Source organism: Cataglyphis hispanica, chromosome 1, assembly GCF_021464435.1.
Source record: "Cataglyphis hispanica isolate Lineage 1 chromosome 1, ULB_Chis1_1.0, whole genome shotgun sequence".
NCBI classification, from domain to species: Eukaryota; Metazoa; Arthropoda; class Insecta; order Hymenoptera; family Formicidae; genus Cataglyphis; species Cataglyphis hispanica.
In genome coordinates this window covers 8,761,537-8,785,102 of record NC_065954.1, presented here as the reverse complement: position 1 = coordinate 8,785,102, position 23,566 = coordinate 8,761,537, and the positions used below count along the sequence as shown (strand labels likewise).

The window sequence follows — 23,566 nt, the reverse complement described above, 5'->3', positions numbered from 1 at the left end:
GCTTTTGCTCTACGATAGGGTAAAACTGAATATTTATTTAAAAACATGTAGCAACATTGTGCAATTAGAAAATCTAGATTTTATTTTAATTCAAAATGTAATACAAAGATGTATTCTATTGACAAAAATTATAAATGAAGATATCCTCTTGTTCTACATGGCTGCAGGACTTTCTTATTTAATTTTTTAAAAGCTTTTTGTTAGCGGTTCCTTTTCCTAAATAGTAGTTTTTATTTTCAACTGCTTTTTATAGGAAGACAAAGTCAAGATAATAATTTTTCCTCTTTTCATTACATGAAATGTGATACCCGGTTTTGCTCCAATACAAAAAAAAATAACAATTAAGACCCGCTATAGAGGAAAGTAAGGTAAAAACCGGGTTCTGGTTTTCCTATAAAAATAACAAAAATAAAAAATTATATAATATTTCAATATTTCGAAATTTTTTTACGCAACATAAAGAAATGCAATGAAGAAAGTATTTTAAATTAGTTATTTTCTTTCTGGAAAGAAGAAATAAATTTTGGGAAATAATCTCTGGGGCTTTGATATTTGAGAAATCTTCTTGAAATCTTTTTTCCAATAATCAATGAGATTTAATATGATCTTCATTATTTGCAACATATGCGATGATTTTATCATACAAAAACTTCAAAGGTAATTAACATTAAACCAATAATTTATGGCTAAATTAATCTCTCGGTATCAAATTTGATAATACAAAAACGATTGTTAAAAAATTATCTTTGGTTCATAGTCCGACATATATTCCGATTTAATAATAAAAAAGATATTATCTAATATAAGATAATAAGATTTATCTAAAATCTCTATAATAACATTTTATCTAACTATCAATCATTAATGAAACGCAATAAATTGCGCAATTGACATAAGCGCATATTATTTATATAATCCGATCAGAACATAAATAAAATTCTTTATTATACCTTGCTTTTACAAATTGACATTACTCACACAGATTTAAAATTTATAGTATTTTTTGGGATATATTCACAAGTACTTCAATAGGACCTTAAAATTGGAATTTTTTCACTTGTTACAAATTAATATAAAGCACTCTATGATTTATATAATCTTGAATCATATGTGTATATAAAAAGATTTGTTCGTGTTATTTCAAATCTGACGTATTACATATTCAGTAGATTATATGTCAAATGTATATGAAAAAATCATAATAAATGATTATATAATTTGAATCTAATGTATTATTATGTCAGGATCTCTCGTAAAATTTGTATTAAATACAAAGTAAAGGGAATCATAATAAATGTTCCTTTTTATCCATTTTCAACTCAAAATAATAGCGGATTAAAAAGTCGTCCCTTATTTCATCAAAGATTCAGCTTGACAAACTTTATGACTCAATTTGTATAACGTTGTTCAGAAGTTTGCTGTATTGTATATATACTTCAAAATCTTAAATCTTTATACATATATTCAACATGTATTTATTTATGTGCGCGTCCGCACGTGTGCGTATATATGTATAAAATAAAACATTACGTAGTTAGATATTATTATTATTAATTACTATTAATATTATTATTAAGATATAAGAATTATACCAGCATATATACAAGCTTATTAACTATGTATATTCGAAGAAATAAAAGCTTTTAAATTTGACTTACTGTTAGCTTCGTGTATATCAATAAATACCTCTTGTACACAAAAGATTGATTTTGACATTTTTTTCTACATAATATTATATTTATTATAATATATATAATATATCTTATGTATATATAATTGTGGTCCAAGATGCATATACTTAAAGATCGGCTATCAGGTAAGTAGTACTTGTAGGAATATCTTTTGTAATGTGTCTTTCGGTTGATAAATGTAACGTTACGTTAGCCTACATTTTTTTTTTATACTTCCATAATTCTAAAAATTCATCAATTAAAATGTTATAGTGGAGGTAGTACTATTTTCTACTTTAACATTCATCGTTAAAATTACAGTTGCAGATAACATCATCGCAGATACGGCCGTTATAAACGTAATTAACAATAGTATTTAATAGCAATTTTTATTATTCCGTAATGATAATGGAACAATCACGATTATATTATTTATACACAATTCGTCATTTAATGTAAAAGACGTAAAATACATCTCTAAAAATTTGACATACGACATTCCATCACGCTAGAAATTAACTGTGATGATTATAATATTAAAAATTATATTATGACGTTCCTTTTGAGGACATACACAGTGATCGATCAGGAAAACGTACAATATAGATAGACCTAAACACGCTCTACTATCCATAAAAGATACCCATCCATTAAATCAAATATTGGCATAGTAAAATTATAATTGCCTGTTTTCAGCATTTTTTTTTCTATAGATCTAATAAAACAAAAATAAAACTAATTGATAAATAAAACAAATCGACAAATAAAATTGATAGATCGTCAAAATTAGTTGCACAATAATTTACTTATATTTGGAAAGCACATAAAAATGAATTCTACCGTTTATTACAATTATTACGAAGGATCATAAAATCCAAATAAAGCTTTGTTATAAAAATATATAGTGACTAATATATAATTATATACTAACTACTTTAAATACACAATTGGTACATTGCACTTGTGGACGGACATTTTTATTTCCAGTCCGTACAATTAGGCTCGCAAAAAAACACTGGTACTTCTTGGCCTAAAAAAAAAAACAATGATTAACGAATATTTAATATATGTATAAATAAAATCTCTCAAGTGGATCAATTAACACAATTGTCGAAATAATCGTTGACACTCTACATATTTACAATTATAGAGAGCAACACATACACACACATACAGAACACGAATTGAAACATACTCTGTACAATAACAACAACAATAATAATAACAAAGAATACTTATTGGTTTGAAGAAGAAAATCAAAATCAACGCTCGCGATGTCTGAATATTATTATAAGAAAACAAATCAATTGTTAATAATTGTTATTAAATTTAGTTGTTATCGAAGATAATTATTATATAAGCGATATATCATGCCATATACACACGCATACGACTTTTCGCGCTTGATACATTACTGTAAAATATTCCCAAATTTTCTCTCATTACATTCAATCGCAATGCATCTATTATGTGAGATTATTAGAAAATAAGAAATATCATCAATATTAAAGTTCCAATCAAACTTATCTTTCCTTCAGTTTTGGTTCCCGATATTTCGCAAACATTGCGACTCACACACGAGTAAGTAATATAACGTAAAATTTTATCATAATCTTAGGAATATTAAAAAATATGGTCGTTACTTAAAAATCTGAGGAAGGATTCTCTTTTTGAACATTGAAATATGTTAAATATATTTAAATTTTTAACATTATATATTTAAATATTTAAATACAATATACAAATTCAATATATTTTAAATACATTTAGATTGCTTCACGTAAATTCATATAAATGATCATAAAAATCTCTGTTCTTTTTACAAGAACAGAGATATCTTTGGATATCCTTAAAATTGACAGAAATTTCGACAGAGTCAGCATTGAAACGAATTGCGCTGATATTAACAAACTTACAAGTAATCCACATATATCACAAATTAATTTCAAGTTAAGAAATTAATAAGGCTCAAAAGTGAAAATCACAAATTAATTTCACTTCGATATTTTAGGTAACATTTAGTTCTTTAATAAGTCCAGTTCGTCGCTACACATATAACAGTCATTATTCTAATAAAATACACATCCACCCTGTTTTACATATTTTTTTTTTTTTTTTTATTTCGGGCTCACTATTTCGTTTTATAGCTTACGCGCGTTTCACAAAGCCCTTGTTTTCTCCTTCGATGAGAGGTTTCGAGATATTAGGATGCTCCCTCTCATCTTAAATTAGGCGACATTTGGCAAATCTTGATACATATAATTTAACCAGCCGTCAATCTATGCACTTTTTTTTTTATTAGCGCAGGAGTTTTTTTTCCCAAAAAGTAAAATCTTTCGACTTCGCATATGCACATACATTATCCGCTAATCAGACAGTCTAACTGAAATCCAGTTTCATGGGTATCCTTGTAATACTTCACGTCGATTCCAGCACACCGCCGGCGAGTTTTGTCGCGTACAGATTTAGTGCCTTTGAAAAAAAAATTCCATTTTAAATTATAGCGACTACGTCATGAGAATTCTGATTATGCATATTTAACTCATCTTCTGACAATTAACGTATGTATGCTGAAGGTAACGAGAATATTTAATTTTAATAAACTTTGCATTTATTGGTATTTATCTGGAGTTTTTTAATTAATTTGCTTTTGCGCATTTATGTCATTTTTTTTCAAAAATATAATAAAGATAATTTTTTTAAATAAATTGTTGTATATTCTGGCATTCTTTTATCAGACTAGAAAATGTGAATAATCTAACTTTTTAAATAGAAATACTTTTCTTATCTTCTTTATTATATATTTTCTTTTATTATATATATTTTTTTTATTCACTTATTGTATATATTATATAATATATATATATATATATATATATATATATATATATATATATAATAAATTATTATTATATATATAATGTAAAATAGAAATAGAGTATTAAATAAATTCCTATACTTATTGTATTTGTGAACAAAATAACTTTTAATAAATAATATCTTGATGATTTTTAAAGATCGCTTAGAAAGGATCGCTGCTGATGAAAACTTTAACTTGCGCCCTCATAAATAAAATCGAACACGAACAATCACCTTGTATATGAAAGCGTATTGCTCCTTGGTTTGAACCGCACCGGCACGATCTCTCCTGATGGTGTAAACCACCCTTGGAACATCCACGGTCCTTGTAATCTCGTATTGTCTAATCCCTAGGTCGAGGGCTATTAGCGTGCCGGTGCGACCTGTGCCGGGACTGCAATGGACCACGATGGGCCCGGGGCCACCACGCTGGAGTGCTCTCGCTTCGAGAAGCACCGCTATTAGGCCTGCACCGTCCGATTGGACGCCATTCACCGGCCATAGGTACCAAATATGGAATACCTCTCGGAACGTATTGTTCTCCAGATTCTGCAATTTAATTAATTTCTCTATGTAGCTTGAATATTTGCAACCGCATTAATATTATCGATATTTGGACGCTATCATTTATATATAAATCTTTTCCAATATTATAAATTTAATTAATAAATAAATAATATATTAAATAATAAATTTTGTAAATAAATATTACAAATTAATTAATTTAATAATTTAATAATTAATTAATAATAATTATTTTAATAAATTTTAATTTTAAAATTTCATAATTCATTATGAAATTTCCTCTCGAAAAATGCTCTCGATGAAGATTAATTAAGTATCAAAAATATAAATATAATTATAATTGATACTTAATTAATCAGTCAATTGTAAATATACAATCAATTTAAAGAAAATAAATTTAATGAAGATATTATCGATTTCATTGGAATTATCCAAACATGTCCGAGAATGATCGAGCTTCAAACAATTATAATTGTCAAGCAACATAATTCGTATATAGTTTAAGAATAAATCTTTACCTTTAGGTGAAGCGTAGAGATAGCGTATTTCTCTTTGGTTTCCCGCTTCTTCAAGGTAACTTGAAAGTCACCGTAAAGCCGGTGACAGTCGGTCACCTCCGACGGTGGAATGTACTCCGTGCATTTTTCCACTCCGTTCTCGACGAGATCGGTCAGCATGATGATTACCTTGCACTGCTGCTCCCAGATCATCCGCCAAAAGTCGGTAACGGTCGACTCTATTGGCGCTTGGCACGCGATATAATACTTTGTGGCGTTTTTAGGTCCCTGAAACACCGATATGCGCTTTTAATTCGCATTCTACACAAGTATCCTCACATACTTTCTATCTTGAAATGGACATTGCTATTCGTTTTTTTTCACCATGTCTGGAAATGAGAAAGTGGATTCACTAATTTATGAATTAGTTCAATTATGTTTCAACTAATTCAATTTTACTCTTTAATAATCTAAATATTATTAATATATGATAAATTAGTTTATGCATATATTAATATATTATATATGATATAATATATATAATATATGATGTATGATATATGATATATGATATATAATATATGATATATGATATATGATATATGATATATGATATATGATATATGATATATGATATATAATATATGATATATGATATATGATATATGATTTATGATATATGATATATCATTTATGATATATGATATATCATTTATGATATATGATATATGATATATGATATATGATATATGATATATGATATATGATATATGATATATGATATATGATATATGATATATGATATATGATATATGATATATGATTTATGATATATGATATATCATTTATGATATATGATATATCATTTATGATATATGATACATGATATATGATATATGATATATGATATATGATATATGATATATGATATATAATATATAATATATAATATATATGATATATGATATATGATATATAATATATCATATATAATACATATAATAGATAATATATAATATATATAATATATGATATATATGATATAATATATTATATATAATATATAATATATAATATATATAATAGATAATATATAATATATATAATATATGATATATATGATATAATATATTATATATAATATATGATATATGATATATGATATATGATATATGATATATGATATATGATATATTAATATATGATATATTAATAAAAATCTAAAAAAATTAAACAATGCAATTAAACTTGTATTTTTTATCTATCTTTATGTTTTAGAATGATATTAATTTATTTATTAATTACTGTCACAATTAATTTAATCGTGTGAGATGCGTGCACGCATTCGTGTATTCTCATCCTCTCCTCCGTCTTAATATTAATTAATAATATTACATCTCTAAGGATAATTATATATCGCAGCATCTTGTTTGATTTTCCTTGGCATAATCTGTCTTGTTAGCACACCTACTTTCCATCTGTTTACGGATAATTGTCAAGTCGCTCGTAACGCGTTTCATTTAGATGCGCAATCGTGTCTTCGGGAGAGATATTACGCGATCTTATTAAGTGTCGAGAGAAATTAATTGCACGTCAGACAGTATTCCATTTGACGCGCACGCTACGTAATTGCGTAGCACACAATACACGTTACGTATACATACAAAGTAGAGGCATTGCGAATGCCGAGGGTCGATTGTATCGGCGATGTGAAGCAATCCCGGACTTCCGATAGATGCGTTTATCGATCAGTCGATTCGTTCCTAATGGAAGTCTCGTCTGTTTCCGTCGGGTTTCACGCGCGAAAGAGAGTCTTAATACCACGTACACGAGATACGAGATATAAACGAGCTTACTGTAGCTTTAGAACGTCAGGCGTTCTAAGGAACTTTTTGTATATACGTGGACAAAGTCAAATATAAACCGGATTTTTTTCTGAAACATTTTGTTCGATCAAAATATTTTCAACGCACACTCAAGTCATTTTTCTACAGTCTAATTTCCACTAACATCTAAGTATTTTTGTCGCCGGATTGGCAGTTTTTTATGATATGAGAATAAAAAAACTGCCAATCCAGATGACAGAAATGCCTTAGATTTTAATGGAAACTATGTAGAAAAGTGACTCGGGTATGCGCTAAAAATATTTTGATCGAATAAAATGTTTTGGAAAAAGTCTGGTTTATATTTGACTTGTCCACGTATTTTGTATAATTTTCAAATTTTTATCATATTTCGAAAATAAAAAAATTATCTTTAAATTAAATAAAAGTTGAACAGTTGCCGTGTCTTATTCTACGAATATATTTGATAATCATTATGTAAATCGCGTTACGAGACATGCACATGTAACACATATTTCTGCATTATTCGCAATATTTCTTCATTATTTATGCAACGGAAATTCCGAATACAGTTTTTTTTTTTTTTTAATTACTACTAGTATTATAAATTGCCACTGTCCAAGCAACATTTTATACTTTATTATGCAATTTTATAAACCACATACTCAATAATACATACTCGCAATATTCTTTTACACAAACTACTGAAAACTTTGAAATAAAGCTACAGCATTATTAAAAAAAAAATAATAATAGTAATAATACTGAAAACAAAGATACTTAAAAAGAGAGTAGTCTTTTAGTAAGATTATATGATTTATAAAAGCAACTTTTTATTTTTTATTTTTAGGAATTAATATAAGTTATATTAAATCATTTTGAAGCTTTTTTTAACAATTTTAATATTTAATATTTAAATATTCAATATTTAATATTTAATATTTAAATCCACTTTAAACAAACCATAATTTGTAATAAAAAACAAAAAAGGAAAATATAAAATTTTTGCTTAATATCCTGTCATCCTGTCATAATTCATATCCTGTCATAATTTATGTATCATCTAAACTTGAAGAAACTTTTGAACGCGTATATTGCGTCGCTATCTTTTATTTTTTATATAATATTATATAATATATAATATATTTATATAATATTATATGTTTTCATTGATATATTATTTTCAATAATAAAAAGAAGAAAGGGCTGAATAAAAGTGTCATTCTTATTTTTCGATTCTAAAGAAATCCACTTCTAAATACGAGTGCAATCTTTCTCACTCCTTAGAGATTTCTGATTTCCTTAAAATATACATATTCCCGGACAAGTGTATTTTCCGTAATGTATGCAAACAATTAACCTTTGCACCTCTTTGACCCCGTTTTGTGAAACTGTTGCGAAAAGGCGAACTAGTTATTTCGCGAACAATTCCCGACGCTTCCGCGTCTGGATTCCCAGTAATTTACACGCAATATAATGCACTCACTTTCCCGGCGCGATGTATTACACAACATTCCTTTCCCACGCGTTACAGAAAAACGCTTTGCTAGTTTTTAACACACGTTAGCATTCACCATAACGTGGCTGACATAATCCGATCTCGCGTACGAATGCTATTATCCTAATGACATCAAAATAATTACGTATAAAGTTCTCCTCTGGTCTGCGTATTAAAACGTGTTTTATCTCGCGTCCGATGTTCACTCTTGCACCATTGTTTAAAAAATTAAGTCACGTTACGTGAAAATAGATTTGTCATATCTTTAAGGATGTACGTGACATATCTCGAAATACTAATAAAAGCATTAAAATTTCGTAGATTCTTCTACTATTTCTTCTGAATATTTGTGTAAAAACTAAGAAACAATTCTCTTAACGGTTTGGAAGTTATTTAAATTTAAAGTTATTTAAATTTTACTATTGCTTCTTAGAAAATCGTCTATTGTAGCACTTATTGACAAATTTGACAAAGAAAAAATATTACCAATGAAATAAAAATTTTCACATATATTAAGAAAATTCTAATAAATATTTGTGCAAAACTTGATTTAGATCCGGAAGTGATGACGATAAATCCGACGCAAATCAACCGTGCTTTGCCGCGGGCGCTCATCATCGATTTTGAGTTACGATGCACACGCAATTTCATCAAGTTTTTCATTTTATTGAATTATAATTATGTACACTGGCATCGAATCATGAAAATTGCACAATCATACAAATTCTACGAAATCTTTCCCAGAATAGTAATATTCGTCTCGTTATAGAAATTCTCTTTTTCATCTTTTTAGGCTTCTTTTCCTTTCATCTCTTTATTCAATATTCTTCTATCCTTTTTTCTTGCAAACAGAACTCGGCAAATGACTTAAACTTGTCAAATTTTTTCTTTTTTTTTTTAAATGCTATATAGCTATACAAAGTAAAAGATTGGTAGGATAAAATCGATTTTATTCAAATTTACAAAAAAAAAATAATTTTTTTAAGGATGTATGTGACATATATCGAAATACTAATAAAAGCATTAAAATTTTATAGATTGTTCTACTATTTCTTCTGAATATTTGTGCAAAAATTAAGCACAATTCTCTTAATGGTTTGGAAGTTATTTAAATTTAAAGTTACTATTGATTCTTATGGAAAATCGCTTATTATAGAACTTATTGACAAATTTGACAAAGAAAAAATATTACCAATGAAATAAAAATTTTCACATATATTAAGGAAATTCTAATAAATATTTGTGCAAAACTTGATTTAGATCCACTAATTCGTTTAAAAGTTATTCACTAAAAATTGTAGAAAAATATTATCTGTCTCTTTTTCTCTTTCTGCAAATTACTCGTTTTTCATTGTTTTTTGCAGTTGACTTCGAGAGAATATTCACGATCAAAAGTTTTTGCCATTAATTAGAAAGAATATTAATTACAACTATTTTCTTTTACGAAGACGTCAAAATCCATATTATTTTGCAATACTTTAATTTTTTTCACAACCCGAATTTATTTTTTTAATTATTCAAACAGTATAAACGTAAGAAACATGTTTTCTTTTTAATTTTGACAATTTTTTGCTACTATTGTACATCTAGAACATCCTTAATGATAATACATAGTTGCAATGCAATGGTAAAAGCTTCTTTATGAATCACGTGACAAGTGAAATATCCGAAATTTTGCTTATATTTTCAGCCGTTTGTGTTTACTATAGTGTTTACTAATATTTTTTATATCAGTGTTTACTAATATCTTGATATCTAATTTATATAGGAATGAAACTCCTACTTTGTATTTCAAATATAGGTAGTCAAAAGTTTTCCATTTGCAGATTTCAAAGAAGAACTTTTGATAAAAAGTTGTCGATTAGTTTCAAAAGAGAGTGATCTAAGATTGTTTAAAGTGTCAAAGTAGATATCGGATTGAAAATTGACAGTGAAAGTGAGAGAAAAATGTCAACTGGACTCCTCAAAATCCACTTTCAACCAAGAGATCTTACCCTCACGTAACTGGCGTTGATGTACTCAGTCAAGGAATCGTTGTTCAGCTTCTGTAACTGCACCCTCGTCTCCGGAAGTGGTATCACGTTAGCGTATCTATTCTTCACTTCCGCGCCCGGCGGCAACTCGTCTATCTTTCCTGAAACTTGGGGTATACCCGCGAACTCTTCATTGATTGCATTAACGTCGTTACAGAAAGATGAAAGCCCGGCGAAGTTCAGGGGATGGGAGGGAATGGCGCTCTGAAATAAGAAAATATCTTTCGTGAAGGCTTTGCTCGCGTCGTAGAGGAGAGCGCAGCCTCGCTTTCTTTGATCAAGCGCTACGGGAAGATCGCTCGATATATCGATCGTGAAAGATATTTACAGACAAAATTTAATTAAATGGAAAAATACATACGATCTCAATGGAAATTATGAGGCGATTTTTTAGTAGATTCTGATAACTCTGCGTTCAAAAATTCAAAAATCAAAATAAATTCTATTTTAAATATTAATAACCATAATATATATGTCATATAATTATTGTATTTTGTATATAATATTGTACTCTTATAATATTAATAAAATAATGTCAATAAAAATCATAAATATTTTCGAAAGATTATATAAGCTAGCCAAATAATTTCTTGTATAATTAAAAGACAAACATGATTATTATTACCACAAATGTCAATAAATTAATATTTTCAATAATAATTTATCGATGCATATAATTTTATGGTATATAAATACATAAAAAAGATCTAGCTATCTTTGTCGAGGACAGAGTTTGAAGTCTAACAAATAAAATTTACGCAGTATCTATTATAAATTCAATAATGTTGACAAAAATTTTAATCAAGCAGTCAATGTGTTGGCAATGAAAAACTAATAAGAGCTTATTACAGAAACTATGTAGCTAAATTTATTTTATAAGTACTAATCAAACTATTTATATGCTTCTATCATATATTTAGCTATTTAAATATGAGGAATATATTATTACTTAGCAATTCTTTTACCTGAATGCGTTTTACTTAGATCTATACTTTCGTAACACGTATTAGCTACAAAAAAGAAAATTAATGCTGTAATTTAATGTAAAATATATAATATATATGCATTAAAAAATCATCCGCTTGAAAATATATGTATTATATTCAATTAAAGTGACAAAAAATATTCTCCCTCAATTCTTTTCCTTATTATTATAACAATTTATATTTTTTATTATATAATTATTATATATATATATATATATATATATATATATATATATTATTAAATATATATATTTATTTCTATGTAATATAATATTTATATAATAAAATTATTTAATAATTATAATTATATATATATATATATATATATATATATATAAATAATTATATAATAAAAAATATAAATTGTTATAATAATAAGAAAAAGAATTGAGGGAGAATATTTTTTGTCACTTTAATTATTATATAATTTTATTATATAAATATTATATTACATTGAAATAAATATCTTTAAATAAATATCTTTAAATAATAAAAGTGTCTCTATTAGAAAAATGTCTGTGACAAATGCCACAGTATATTACAATCAATAGACATAGAATTGTATTTCTATGGCAAAATTGAAATGTAATCATAAATTAATCCTTTCTCAAACTCACCGAATCTTCGAAGGTCGGATTGCCGTAGCTTCTCTTGGAGGCCCTCACCACACCTTTGCGCCTTACACTATTGTAAGCTGAAACACTATCGAGGCTGTAGGCATCCAAGGATACCGGTCGACACCGTTCTCCGTAGTTGAATCTCGTTTGCCTCTTTCTCATTATAAACTGAAAATGATTACAGCTGAGATTAGCGAGCGTTGTGTTCAAGCTAAACGAATGCTTGGAGCGCATCTAGCAGTTTTACTGCGTTTGCAGCTTCATATTTTCGCCGTAATAGCCCAAGCTCATCTACGAATACTCACAATGTCTCGAAACACGGTGACGGTTAATTTCGTCGCCATGCATTGAACCGAAAACTGCAGTTTTCGCGCCAGCGTGCAAAATATACTTATATACAAACGATAAAGGTGCGTCGCGAATTCTTATTAATCCTCGATTTTAATTAATATTTTTATAAAATATACTGCCTTTCTCCTTCTTATCTTAATCTATAATCTATACTTGCTTTTCTGATATTCAATCTCTGGCAAAAGATGATTATGATAAAAGAATGAATCTTGAAATTTGACGTAAGCAGTTTTGCTTATAATTCATATTTTTTTTTTATTTATTCATAAAAAGAAAAAATATAATTTAAATGCAAATCATAATGTCAATGATGTATTAATTATAATTGTATTGTACGCGTTCCTTCTTGTTACGATTGAGAACAATGGCACAGTTTTATTATCAATTACGTCATATCTGAAAAGAAAATGATGGAAATCTGGCAGCGAAATGAAGTAACGAGTTCGTGAAATGTGTGGCAGATTGGCTATTTCAACATTCATCATTTGCATGCACAACAAATACGATCGCAAAAAACGACACGACGCAGTAACGCTGATGAAGCGTAGAACGCCGATTGCTGGTCAATCAACTATTCAAGGCTGGATAACCACATGCGCAAACAATATTTTATTTCTCTTCTCTGGAAAGACGATGTCAGCCAAGTCTTTTATTATTAATTATGTGCTATCATGATGCCATAAATATAATATTTTATATTTCACGGTAATTTTCCTATACGATCGCACATTTAACGAGCTGTCTTCGTAATAAATCGCATCGATTACAATATTCTTTGTCATTATTGGCTATCATTATTTTTAGTATTTTATATGATATTATATTATCGATATTTGCAGATATAAATTTGTAAAAGAATTAAATCTCTTATATATTTTTAGTGGAAAAAAATATTTTTTACGCTTAATTGCTAGCTTAACAGAATTGACTGGTCGATTCATTATGAATAATTGCTTTTCCAACAATAAAGAATACAGTTTCGAAAATGGGACGATACCGTTGGATTTCCTGGAACGGAGTAGTAATTTTCTTTCTCTTCTTTATTAATTGATTCGTTCAGTTTTGTTCAGTTCGTTTAGATTTCGCTCGATGTTCTACGAGTATATTACGTGTTCATTAAAATTAATTGTTGCACGCTGCGCGAGCATTAATATCACCGATGAAAATGCTACGCGATTGATCTCGTTGTATCATTATCACAAAAATGATAATAAAAATGTAGCATCAAAGTGTAAAAAAATATTATAGCAATAAAGTATATACATATAACACGAGCAAGCGTTATTGCTAGCGTTATTTTCACGATCAATTTTGCAATTTTTTGCGTTTTTATTAATATTCAAAGATTTGCAAAAAAATCTTTCTCCGTTATAAAGCTTACGTAAACAAAATATCAATTACAGAAATATAATCTGTACGCAAGTTTCTAATTTCTCGCGAAATGATTAACTTGCATTCGTGTATACAGGGTGTCCTAGACTACCCGTACCCCTTTTCGTTCAAAAACTAAGCATTTTAGAGAAAAACGTTTTGAACAAAAATTGTATAGTTTTGAGGGAAATATTATATAAGATGGTGTCATTGGTTTGACCTTGGATAGCATCGTTAAGGTCAAGTCAAGGACACCTATAATTTCTTAAATGGAATCCCCTATTTTTTATTGCAGAGTTTATGTCGAGAGTTTTCCAAAACACTATAACAAAGTATTTTTTCATTAAGAATTTTTTGAGTTATTTTGTATCTTAATCTGACATATTTTAGTATAAAGTATAAAATATCTCGAAAATTATTTAGTGTTCAATAATTGTATTGTGATACTTTTATGTACAGAATAATAAGATGACTCAAATGGTGTAAAGAAAAAATAATTGTTATAGAAAAATATATTGCAAATAATTGCACACTTTTTTTTAAAAACAATTATTTTCTTTACACCATTTGATTCATCTTATTATTCTGTACATAAAAGTATTACGATACAATTATCAAAAACTAAATAATTTTCGAGATATTTTACATTTTATATTAAAATATGTCAGATTAAGATACAAAATAACTCAAAAATTTCTTAATGAAAAAATACTTTATTATAGTGTTTTGGAAAGCTCTTGACATAAGCTATAAGAATATATAATAAAAAATAGGAGATTCCATTTAAGAAATTAAAGGTGTCCTTGACTTGACCTTAACGATGCCATCCAAGGTCAAACCAATGACACCATCTTATGTTCCCCTCAAAATCATATAATTTTTGTTCATAACGTTTTTCTCTAAAATGCTTAATTTTTGAAAGAAAAGGGGTATACGGGTCTAGGACATCCTATATATACGCATTATTCACATAAATAGAAGTGATTAAAAAAAGAAAAAATTATATAATAAGCCGCAATTATTTCATAAAAGTAAAAAAGCAGTCTCTCGTGTAAAACATTATGCATTATGCATTTACTCTCGCATCATCCGCGCGACGAAGAAGAGAATATTGTCTTTCATCTCTTAGGTGACAACTCATATAACACACACATAGACATATTATCATGAATTATTACGTACGTTGAAAGAAAATTATGGACAGACGAATGGACGGACGGACGGACGGACGGATGGACGGAGACATCGACATGTAACATCTCGCGAATGCAGATTTATCGCCATGCAAGCGCGACGCAGCAGGCTACGTCAACGAGCATAAATTTTCGCGGACCTGCGCAGCTATATCACGGCATGGAAAAAAAATGATACGCATGCATTCACATTCAGAATTCTAAGATGAGACAAAGAAAGTCACCTTTATATGAACGATTTAAGCTTTTGAGATTTCTCTCGTTACATGCAAATCAATTTCTAAAAGTGAAGTATCTTTTTTTTTTGCATTGAAAGATGAATAACTCAATGTCACGTCAATACGATAGAAAACGTCAATCAATATATTCAAAAGTTAAATACAATACCAGTAGATATCACTATTTTGAAAGCTATTAAAAATAAATAAGTGACATACCAAGAGTCCGGCTAGAAGTAGAAGACAAATAAAGGCCACAGAAGAGACCACGACGACAGCTATTGCACTTCCGGAATTCGCTTCCGGTACCAGAAGAAACTTGTGTATCTGAAAGGGATCAATGATCTGATAAAATTTAATAAAAAAGTTTCATCGATTATACTGTTATCTCCGACCGAGTATGATTTCAACAGGGTTGAGTAAGTCAATTTTTTTTTTTTTTTTTAACTAAGTTAAGTTTAAAGCTGATGGCCCAAAAATTAACTAAGTTTACGTTAAAAGTTAAATAAAAATTAACGCCATTAAAGTTAAAAAATTATTAACTTGTTAAAAAATTAAAAATTAATTATGCGAAGCTATATGTTTCTTTTGCATAATTAATCTTTTAATTGTACATTTCAAATTAAACTTTTTAAATTTAGGTAATATAATTAAAAACTAGTCTCTCTTTTTTATAAGAGAGGTAATGTATTTTTCTAATTAATAATATACATTATTTAAATATACTATAGTTGTGTAATGGAGATATTATAGTGTTTAAAAATAAAACAATTAATAAGAATTTCGGTTAAGAGAATTTTCTTATTTAATTTGAATCACTTTATCTCTACATGTGCGTTTTATTTTTATGTTTAATTGTTATGACACTTTAACAATAAGTTAAAACGATTTAAAAATATTTATTGAATTTTAATAAAAGTGTCAAAATTATGATCCGTTATTTTTTTTCTTAAGTCATTATACACTAAACTATTTTATGAACGCACGGTTTTAATGGTATTAAATACTTATGTTATTATGATTATTATAATTATTATAATTACTAGTAAATAGATAATGTTTGACTGTCAAAGGTGGAAAATTTTAATTTGTATAAAAAAAAGTTTATAAGTTAATGTTAATGCATGAAAAAGTAACTAGTTTAAGTTAACGTGTTGAAAATTAACTAAGTTATAATAAGTTAAAAGTTATTAAGTTTTTAACTTTTTAACTAATTACTACCCAACCCTGGATTTCCATAACTTTCATATCGACGCAACGTCAATTAATCATGATGCAACAGAGAAGGAGCGCTTCGTAGAGAAACATTTAACGATAACCGAGAATTATTCCTGAGTTGATGAAAGATTCTCGGCTGATGAACGGAAATGTTTAATTTTAACAAGACGTGTCAAAACACATGGGTTATAATAAACTTTCACTGATATTCGACAGGCACACAATTACTACATATATTCTAATCCGCGCCCGATCTCCTCCGCCGTTTTCAACTTACTCTCACTGGGAAGTTGGGAGACACCTTGTATAAACTTGGTAGAATCTTTGTCATGGCTGCGTCAAATTTGCCGTCTTCATCAACGACGTAAACCAGAATCGAAGTTAGGGAACCGTCCGTGGGTGTCGGAGACGAATTTGCCGGTTCGTGACAAGGATTTTTATAAATGATGATTTGCTTCGGCAATACGAATCTGCAGGACAAAATATTACATAACATATAACGAGCGCAAAATATGTTGGTTAAATTCATTTTTTTTTTTTTTTAATTAAATATATTTCATCTAAAATTTTCAAGCTTCGATATAAACAAAATAATATTCTTTATGTTTTACAGAGAGTCATTTTATGTCAAAATAAATTTTTCCAAATTCTCTATAAATGCGGAATGTAAATGTGTAATTTTATCATTGCCGGATATTTACATTTATAAAAAATAATACTGCTATTATAATAAATAATACATATATTAAAAGAGATTTATATACGGAGTGTCTCAGATCCATCTGCTAATGGCAGATTCTTGAAATTATTTTAAGATGACTTTTCCTCAGCAAAAATCGAAGCATCAATAATTGCCATGTTAAGAAAAAAAAGCTTTTTAAACTTTTTTAAACTTTTTTATAGAGCTTTTTTAAACTTTTTTATAGTAAATTAAACTTTTTTTATAGAGAGAGTAAAAATTACATTTTTAATTCAGATGGAGTTTACTTTAATAAAGAAAAAGAATTTTAATTTAAGATTTAGTTACAAAGACATATGCTTAAAAAAAATGGAAATTTGCAAAAAATAATGACCTCTCTCGACAATTTCGATGAGGAAAAATCATCTCCAAATGATCTCAAAAATCTGCTATCTGCAAATGATGCGGTAGGTCTGGAACACCTTGTATATTACAAGCAAACAATGATACTTAAATTTATCCATCGCGTCAATTCAATTCAAATATCCAAATGTGTGGAAAAGTTTTATTAAAAAATTTTAATTATATTTTCAAAATATAAAATTAAATGTTATACAAATTAAAATATTTTTAATAATTAAAACATCTCTTAAAATATTTTTAATAATTAAAACATTTCTTAAAATATTTTTAATAATTAAAACATCTCCTAAATCATAAGTATATATTTAATTAGGCGATATAAATAACATCTAATAAAAAAAAAGAAAATTCGCAACGCTCGGAATAAAGAAAAATTTCTCGAGACACTTACTTGTCCATGCCATTTGTGAGAATATCTGCGAGCGTCTTTTTTAAGTCCTCTAGCCGAGGACATACCTCGGGCAAAGTACCCTCGATGACAATTTTAAGCATCGTGATCTCATCCGGCGATGGAATATTTTCCGTTGTCTCTTCGTCAGGTAGCTCCGTGAAATTAGGCGTATTCCAGAGAATTCTCGTTTCCACGGTACTTGTGGCGAACGGAACTGAAGGGCTCTTCGTGGCGTTCGTCGTGACGCCTGAATCCGGCGTAAGTTCTATCGCGCCTGGGGCGGACGTCTCAGTGATGTTCGCGTCGAAACTCGAGTCCTTAGACGAATCCTCTGAAGGATCCTCGGTAACGCCGGAGACTCCTGCGGTATCAGCGCCTGCGGTGATGCTCATGAGATCGATGACGCTTACAGTAACTTCGGAGTACTTGGTGAACTCCGTGCGATTGCTTTGGTCCTCAGAAGCGGAGTGAGTAACTGAAGGAGGATCTCTGGTTTCGATAGTTTCGTTGTTGCGCTGGACGATCGATATCTGATTCGTCGTTGACGAACCGTCTTCGGTGGTCATCGGGAGTTCGGTGAACTCCTCAGATTTCGTCATGGTGATCGCCTCGTCTGTTGAATTATTGGATAAATCCCGTATTGCCGTGATATTCGAAGGCACTGTCTGTTCCTCGAAGGTTCGCCCTTCTGTTTCTCCGGTCGCGTTATTCGCCAAAAGAACTGCCTCCGTCAAACTGACAAATTCAAATTCGACGGACGTAGTTGTCGGAATTCGCGACTCGTCAGGATTTAATGTGGTAGATGGGGATTCGGTGGTCTGATTGACGTTCAAGGAAGACTGCGGGGGAAAAACGGTGACGTTTGTCTTCGTCGTTGTCGATTCTGTGAAATTTTCGGAAACCGGCGCGACGGTCGCTGTGCTAATCTCCATTGTTGACGTCATCGAAGTTGTGGACTTGTTCGCTTCCGTCGCCACGTCTTTATCCAAAGGAATCAATGTGGATTCGGTAATGACGAGAGTTGATCGTATCATCATAGCTTCTTCCGGTTCCATCTGAATATCCGTATTCAGAGAAAGTGTCTTCGATGTGTTCGACACGTTCGTGGAAAGCAACGATGATTCTGTCGTTTCTCCGGGATGTGATTTTACTTCCTTTACGTCCGGAGTCAAACTGACTTCCGTTATTCCGTTTCCAGTCACATCATAACCCTCGCCTCTAATTGCAGTCGCTTTCTCTGCCTCTTTTGCATCTAACACGTCATTGTCGTTTGATCCCGAGCCTTTCACCTTCGAGGTCTCATTTACGCTGTTGTTAAATCTCTCCAGAAAAGTTTTGTTTGTTGGTCCAACAACTGAAACAATCGGGATCACTGTCACCGGTATCAAAGAGGAGAGGGTTTCCATCGTGGAATTCGCAGATTTGTTAATATTATTTTTATCCACTTTTTGCTGTTGAATACTGTTTTCAATCACAACCGAAGCTTCCGTGACGACAAATTTTTTCTCGGGTTCTCCTCTTCCAATTGTGTTTTCGTAAGCTGATGTTTCTTCGGTAACGCTTCCAGTCTCCAACTTCGAACTGGCCTCTGTTGTCATATGTAACGATTCTCCGCTGGATTTCAGATAAGGATAAGGTTTCTGATCTATTCTTTCCGTGCTGGAAATGTCACGCAAATTCGGAGTGACCAATGACGCTTCGACTCTTCCGTCGATTTTTATTGAGGCTGTAGATTTCACTTCAATGCTAGAGAACTCGTTAACTCTGGAAAAACCGATAGTTCGGCCTTGTGGAACAGGACTAGGAGTGGCTTCATCAATGAATGAAGCATGCTCTTCAAGTTGGACGCTCTGAGTCGTTGTTTCGGGCAGTTTTATCTGACTCTCAGGTTTCCCTATTAATTTTCGTTCTTCCGTACCATCTGTACTCTCAGTGGTCGTATTGACAGCAGAAGAGTTTTGTTCGTGGCGCTTTTCGTTTCCGGCGTTAGTCTCTTCTTTCCCCTTGATGTAAACGGCTTCTTCTTGATTGTCCAATTCATTAAAGTGCGAATCGTTTTTTGCGGAATTATTTGCGGATACGATTCTCAATGTCGATTGTTGACTCACATTCTTAACGACTTCTACCTCTTCCTTTGGATTATTTTTCCCGCGTGATTCACTGGCGTCGATGGAATTGTTGCTCGAGTTATCTTTAGGATTCTTCTCCGATGACGTTCTATAAACATGATCGTAGTTCACGTACGTGTCATGAATCAACGAAATGGTTTTCTCGTGTCCCTTTTCATCGATTTTTTCCAGATCAAGCGTTTCGGACGCCGTTGTCCCTAAATCATTCGCATTTATTTTGGATCCTGAAGAATCTTCGCGCTGAATACCGTGCACTGTAGTCGATTCTCGATCACGACTCTCTAATTCATGATCCTCTATCTTCAAATCAGCCGAGATTATATCTTTGTTCTTTTTTGATTCGCTTTTCGAAACAATCTCCTTGTCAGATTTTATAGGTTTGTCCTTTTTCTCGTCGGATTTAATATCTTCGATTACCGATTTCGAAGACATCGAGGAGAGACCTTCTCTGACAGATTTAACAGTCGTTATTTCTTGTTTACTTGTAGTTACATTTCTTTTCTCTTCGTACTTGGCAGAGGATTGCCCTTCTACGTGTTTAGATGCCGACGTCTTCGTAAGATTTGCGCTTAATTTCTCGTCGACAATTTTTCCTTCCGTACTTGGAGAGATGATTATATCGGATATTCCTTCATTATTGGAAAATTCCTGAAGTGTGACGTTCCCAGAGTTCTTCTTACTGTCCTGCTTAGAGTCGTTGAAAGTCAGCTTCGTGGTCGTTACAGTCAATTCGTTCGTGCTAGAGAATCTGAGAGCGTCTTCCGAGATGACCTTTGTGCTGGTGCTTTTCCCGGAACTTTCAGCGGCAATATCTTCATATCTTGGCTTTCTGCTCCCATCTGACGACGACGAATCCGAAGATTCGTCGTTTGATTTTGTCGAATTTGCATGTGTCGTTTCGCTTGCGTTACGCGACACATTGTTTTCCTCTACGTTCTTACTCGCATCATTACCGTTGACACTGTCATGCGATCCATCATCATCATTATGAGTTTTCCGATTCGCCAAATCAGTATTATGTCCATTTTTTTCCGCGACTGATTGATTCTGATGGATCGAAGAAGTCCTTGTTACGATTGTCGTGGATTCTTGAAGAATCGATGCTTTTTGAGAATCCAATTTCTCTGACACCACAGTGGATGACGCTTCCGTAACCTCCGCGATCGCATTGCCAAAAAGCAGCAGAAATGTTCCTGGAGATAACGTATATTAGTTCACTTTAGTTAACTTTAGAATTATATTTTTGAGAGAAGAAAATTATATTTTTGCTACGTTTTATTTTCCCAATATTACTTTATATTTGTAATCGTCTTTCACTCCAATTGTATGTATTATATTAATCGTTTATTTTACTTTATTACTTTTTATCATTATTTAAATAATTTATATTATAATTTTTGTAAAACACATTTACACTTTCAAGATAGAAGAGAGAGAAAAAATTTCCATTAACAAGCTGCCTCCGACGCTTTTGTATTCTTATCTATATTTCTTAATGATACATTGACAATAAAATAGTTATTTATGGTAATGATCGTCGCAATAAACGCGATCGCTAACGCAAAAAAAAAACAAAAATCAACAACTGGTTTCATCTGGCAAGATTTGCAATGTAACAAATAGATGAAATATTTAATAGATTTAAAAACCTGTTATTGTCGTGGCATTGCCAGCAGATTTTTTCGAAATTATTCATGCAGATCTCTACGATGCAGTTTTATGAGAAATTGAAAACTTGCGCGGCAAGTATGCATGTGAATATTAAGTAGATCTCGAAATTATGCAGGCTTCGACTGTGGGTCCTCATGTCTCGCTGATTTATTTTAATTTAATCTGCACCAAATAATGTTATTTTAAATTATTAAAAACAAAAATTTATGAAAATATTTTAATTAGAAAAAGATGTATAAATATATTCTACAAAAATAATGATATCAAAAATAATGATATCAAAAAATTATGTCAACTAAAAATAAAAAATTATACAATCATTTTAACCGAAAATAGAAGTACAAAATAGCTGTTTTAATTGCTTACAAAAATAATGACATAAAGTTGTGCTAACTAAATAAAAATTTATGCTGCGCATATATATAAAATTTATTTTCTATATTAAAAGAAAGAATATATTCAATAATGCAAAACACAAGAAACAAAAATAAAAATTAATAAAAAAGTTAAAACTTAGTAATTAATACAAAAAAATTGAAACTTAGTAATTAATACAAAAAATTAAAAATTTAAACAAAAATTAAAAATAAATATAAGTAGAAAAAAAAATAAAGAAATTTTAATTAGAAAAACTGGTCCTGCTAAACTAAACAATATGCTAAAATTAATGTATTTTTTAATACATTTAGTCCTGTATCCTGTATTCTCCTCTAAAACGCTTCAAAAAGAAGTTATTATTGAATAAAGTCTGGCTAATCAGCGCCGATTTTTAGCCAGACACATATCAATGAGCCGTGCGCCTGGTAGTGATGCGCCGCTGCAACAGCTGAGAATGCTCACGCACTTATCAGGCGTGCGGCTCACAAACATGCGCTTCACTAAAGATTGGCGATAATTGGCCAGACTTTCTCAATAATAACTCTTTTAAGCATTATACAAAAGAATGGTACAGGACTTTTCGACTCAATTTGGCCCAATCAATCTTCACACATCAGGTGTGTCAAAAGTTTCGGGACACCCTGTATATATATATATATATATATATATATATATATATATACAGGATATCCCTAATCTCTCCAACGTTTTTTTTTGCAACTTAATCCCTCTAACCATGCCCTTTTGTGTCCCACGCGTTTTTCAGTATATTAATAGCTGTGAAAAATTCCTTAAAAATTATTATAATATCTTTATACCTTCGACTAAAAATCAATGTAAAGAAAATTTGGAAATTATTTATTTAAATATTTTTTTACAACAATTATTTGTTGAAAAACGCACGTTATGACTTGTTTTATTTAAAACGCGTGGAACACAAAGGGCATAGTTGGAGAGATTAAGTATATATATATACATATATATATATATATATATATATATATATCCTTGCGTT

General features: G+C 30.0%; 1 protein-coding gene across 1 annotated transcript in view; it reads right to left on the bottom strand.

Annotated features, from left to right (window-relative positions):
• Positions 1–2,456: 2,456 nt before the first annotated feature.
• LOC126849435 (serine-rich adhesin for platelets) overlaps positions 2,457–23,566 on the bottom strand; it is a 95,066-nt gene continuing 73,956 nt past the window's right edge. Inside the window, exons 3-10 of the mRNA XM_050591252.1 lie at positions 18,374–21,695; positions 17,158–17,350; positions 15,882–15,989; positions 12,530–12,697; positions 10,888–11,130; positions 5,573–5,839; positions 4,764–5,078; positions 2,457–4,142 (exon numbers count right to left, since the gene is read on the bottom strand). Of these exons, the coding sequence (XP_050447209.1) occupies positions 4,089–4,142; positions 4,764–5,078; positions 5,573–5,839; positions 10,888–11,130; positions 12,530–12,697; positions 15,882–15,989; positions 17,158–17,350; positions 18,374–21,695 (4,670 nt within the window). The 3' untranslated portion in view covers positions 2,457–4,088. The remainder of the gene's footprint in view (positions 4,143–4,763; positions 5,079–5,572; positions 5,840–10,887; positions 11,131–12,529; positions 12,698–15,881; positions 15,990–17,157; positions 17,351–18,373; positions 21,696–23,566) is intronic.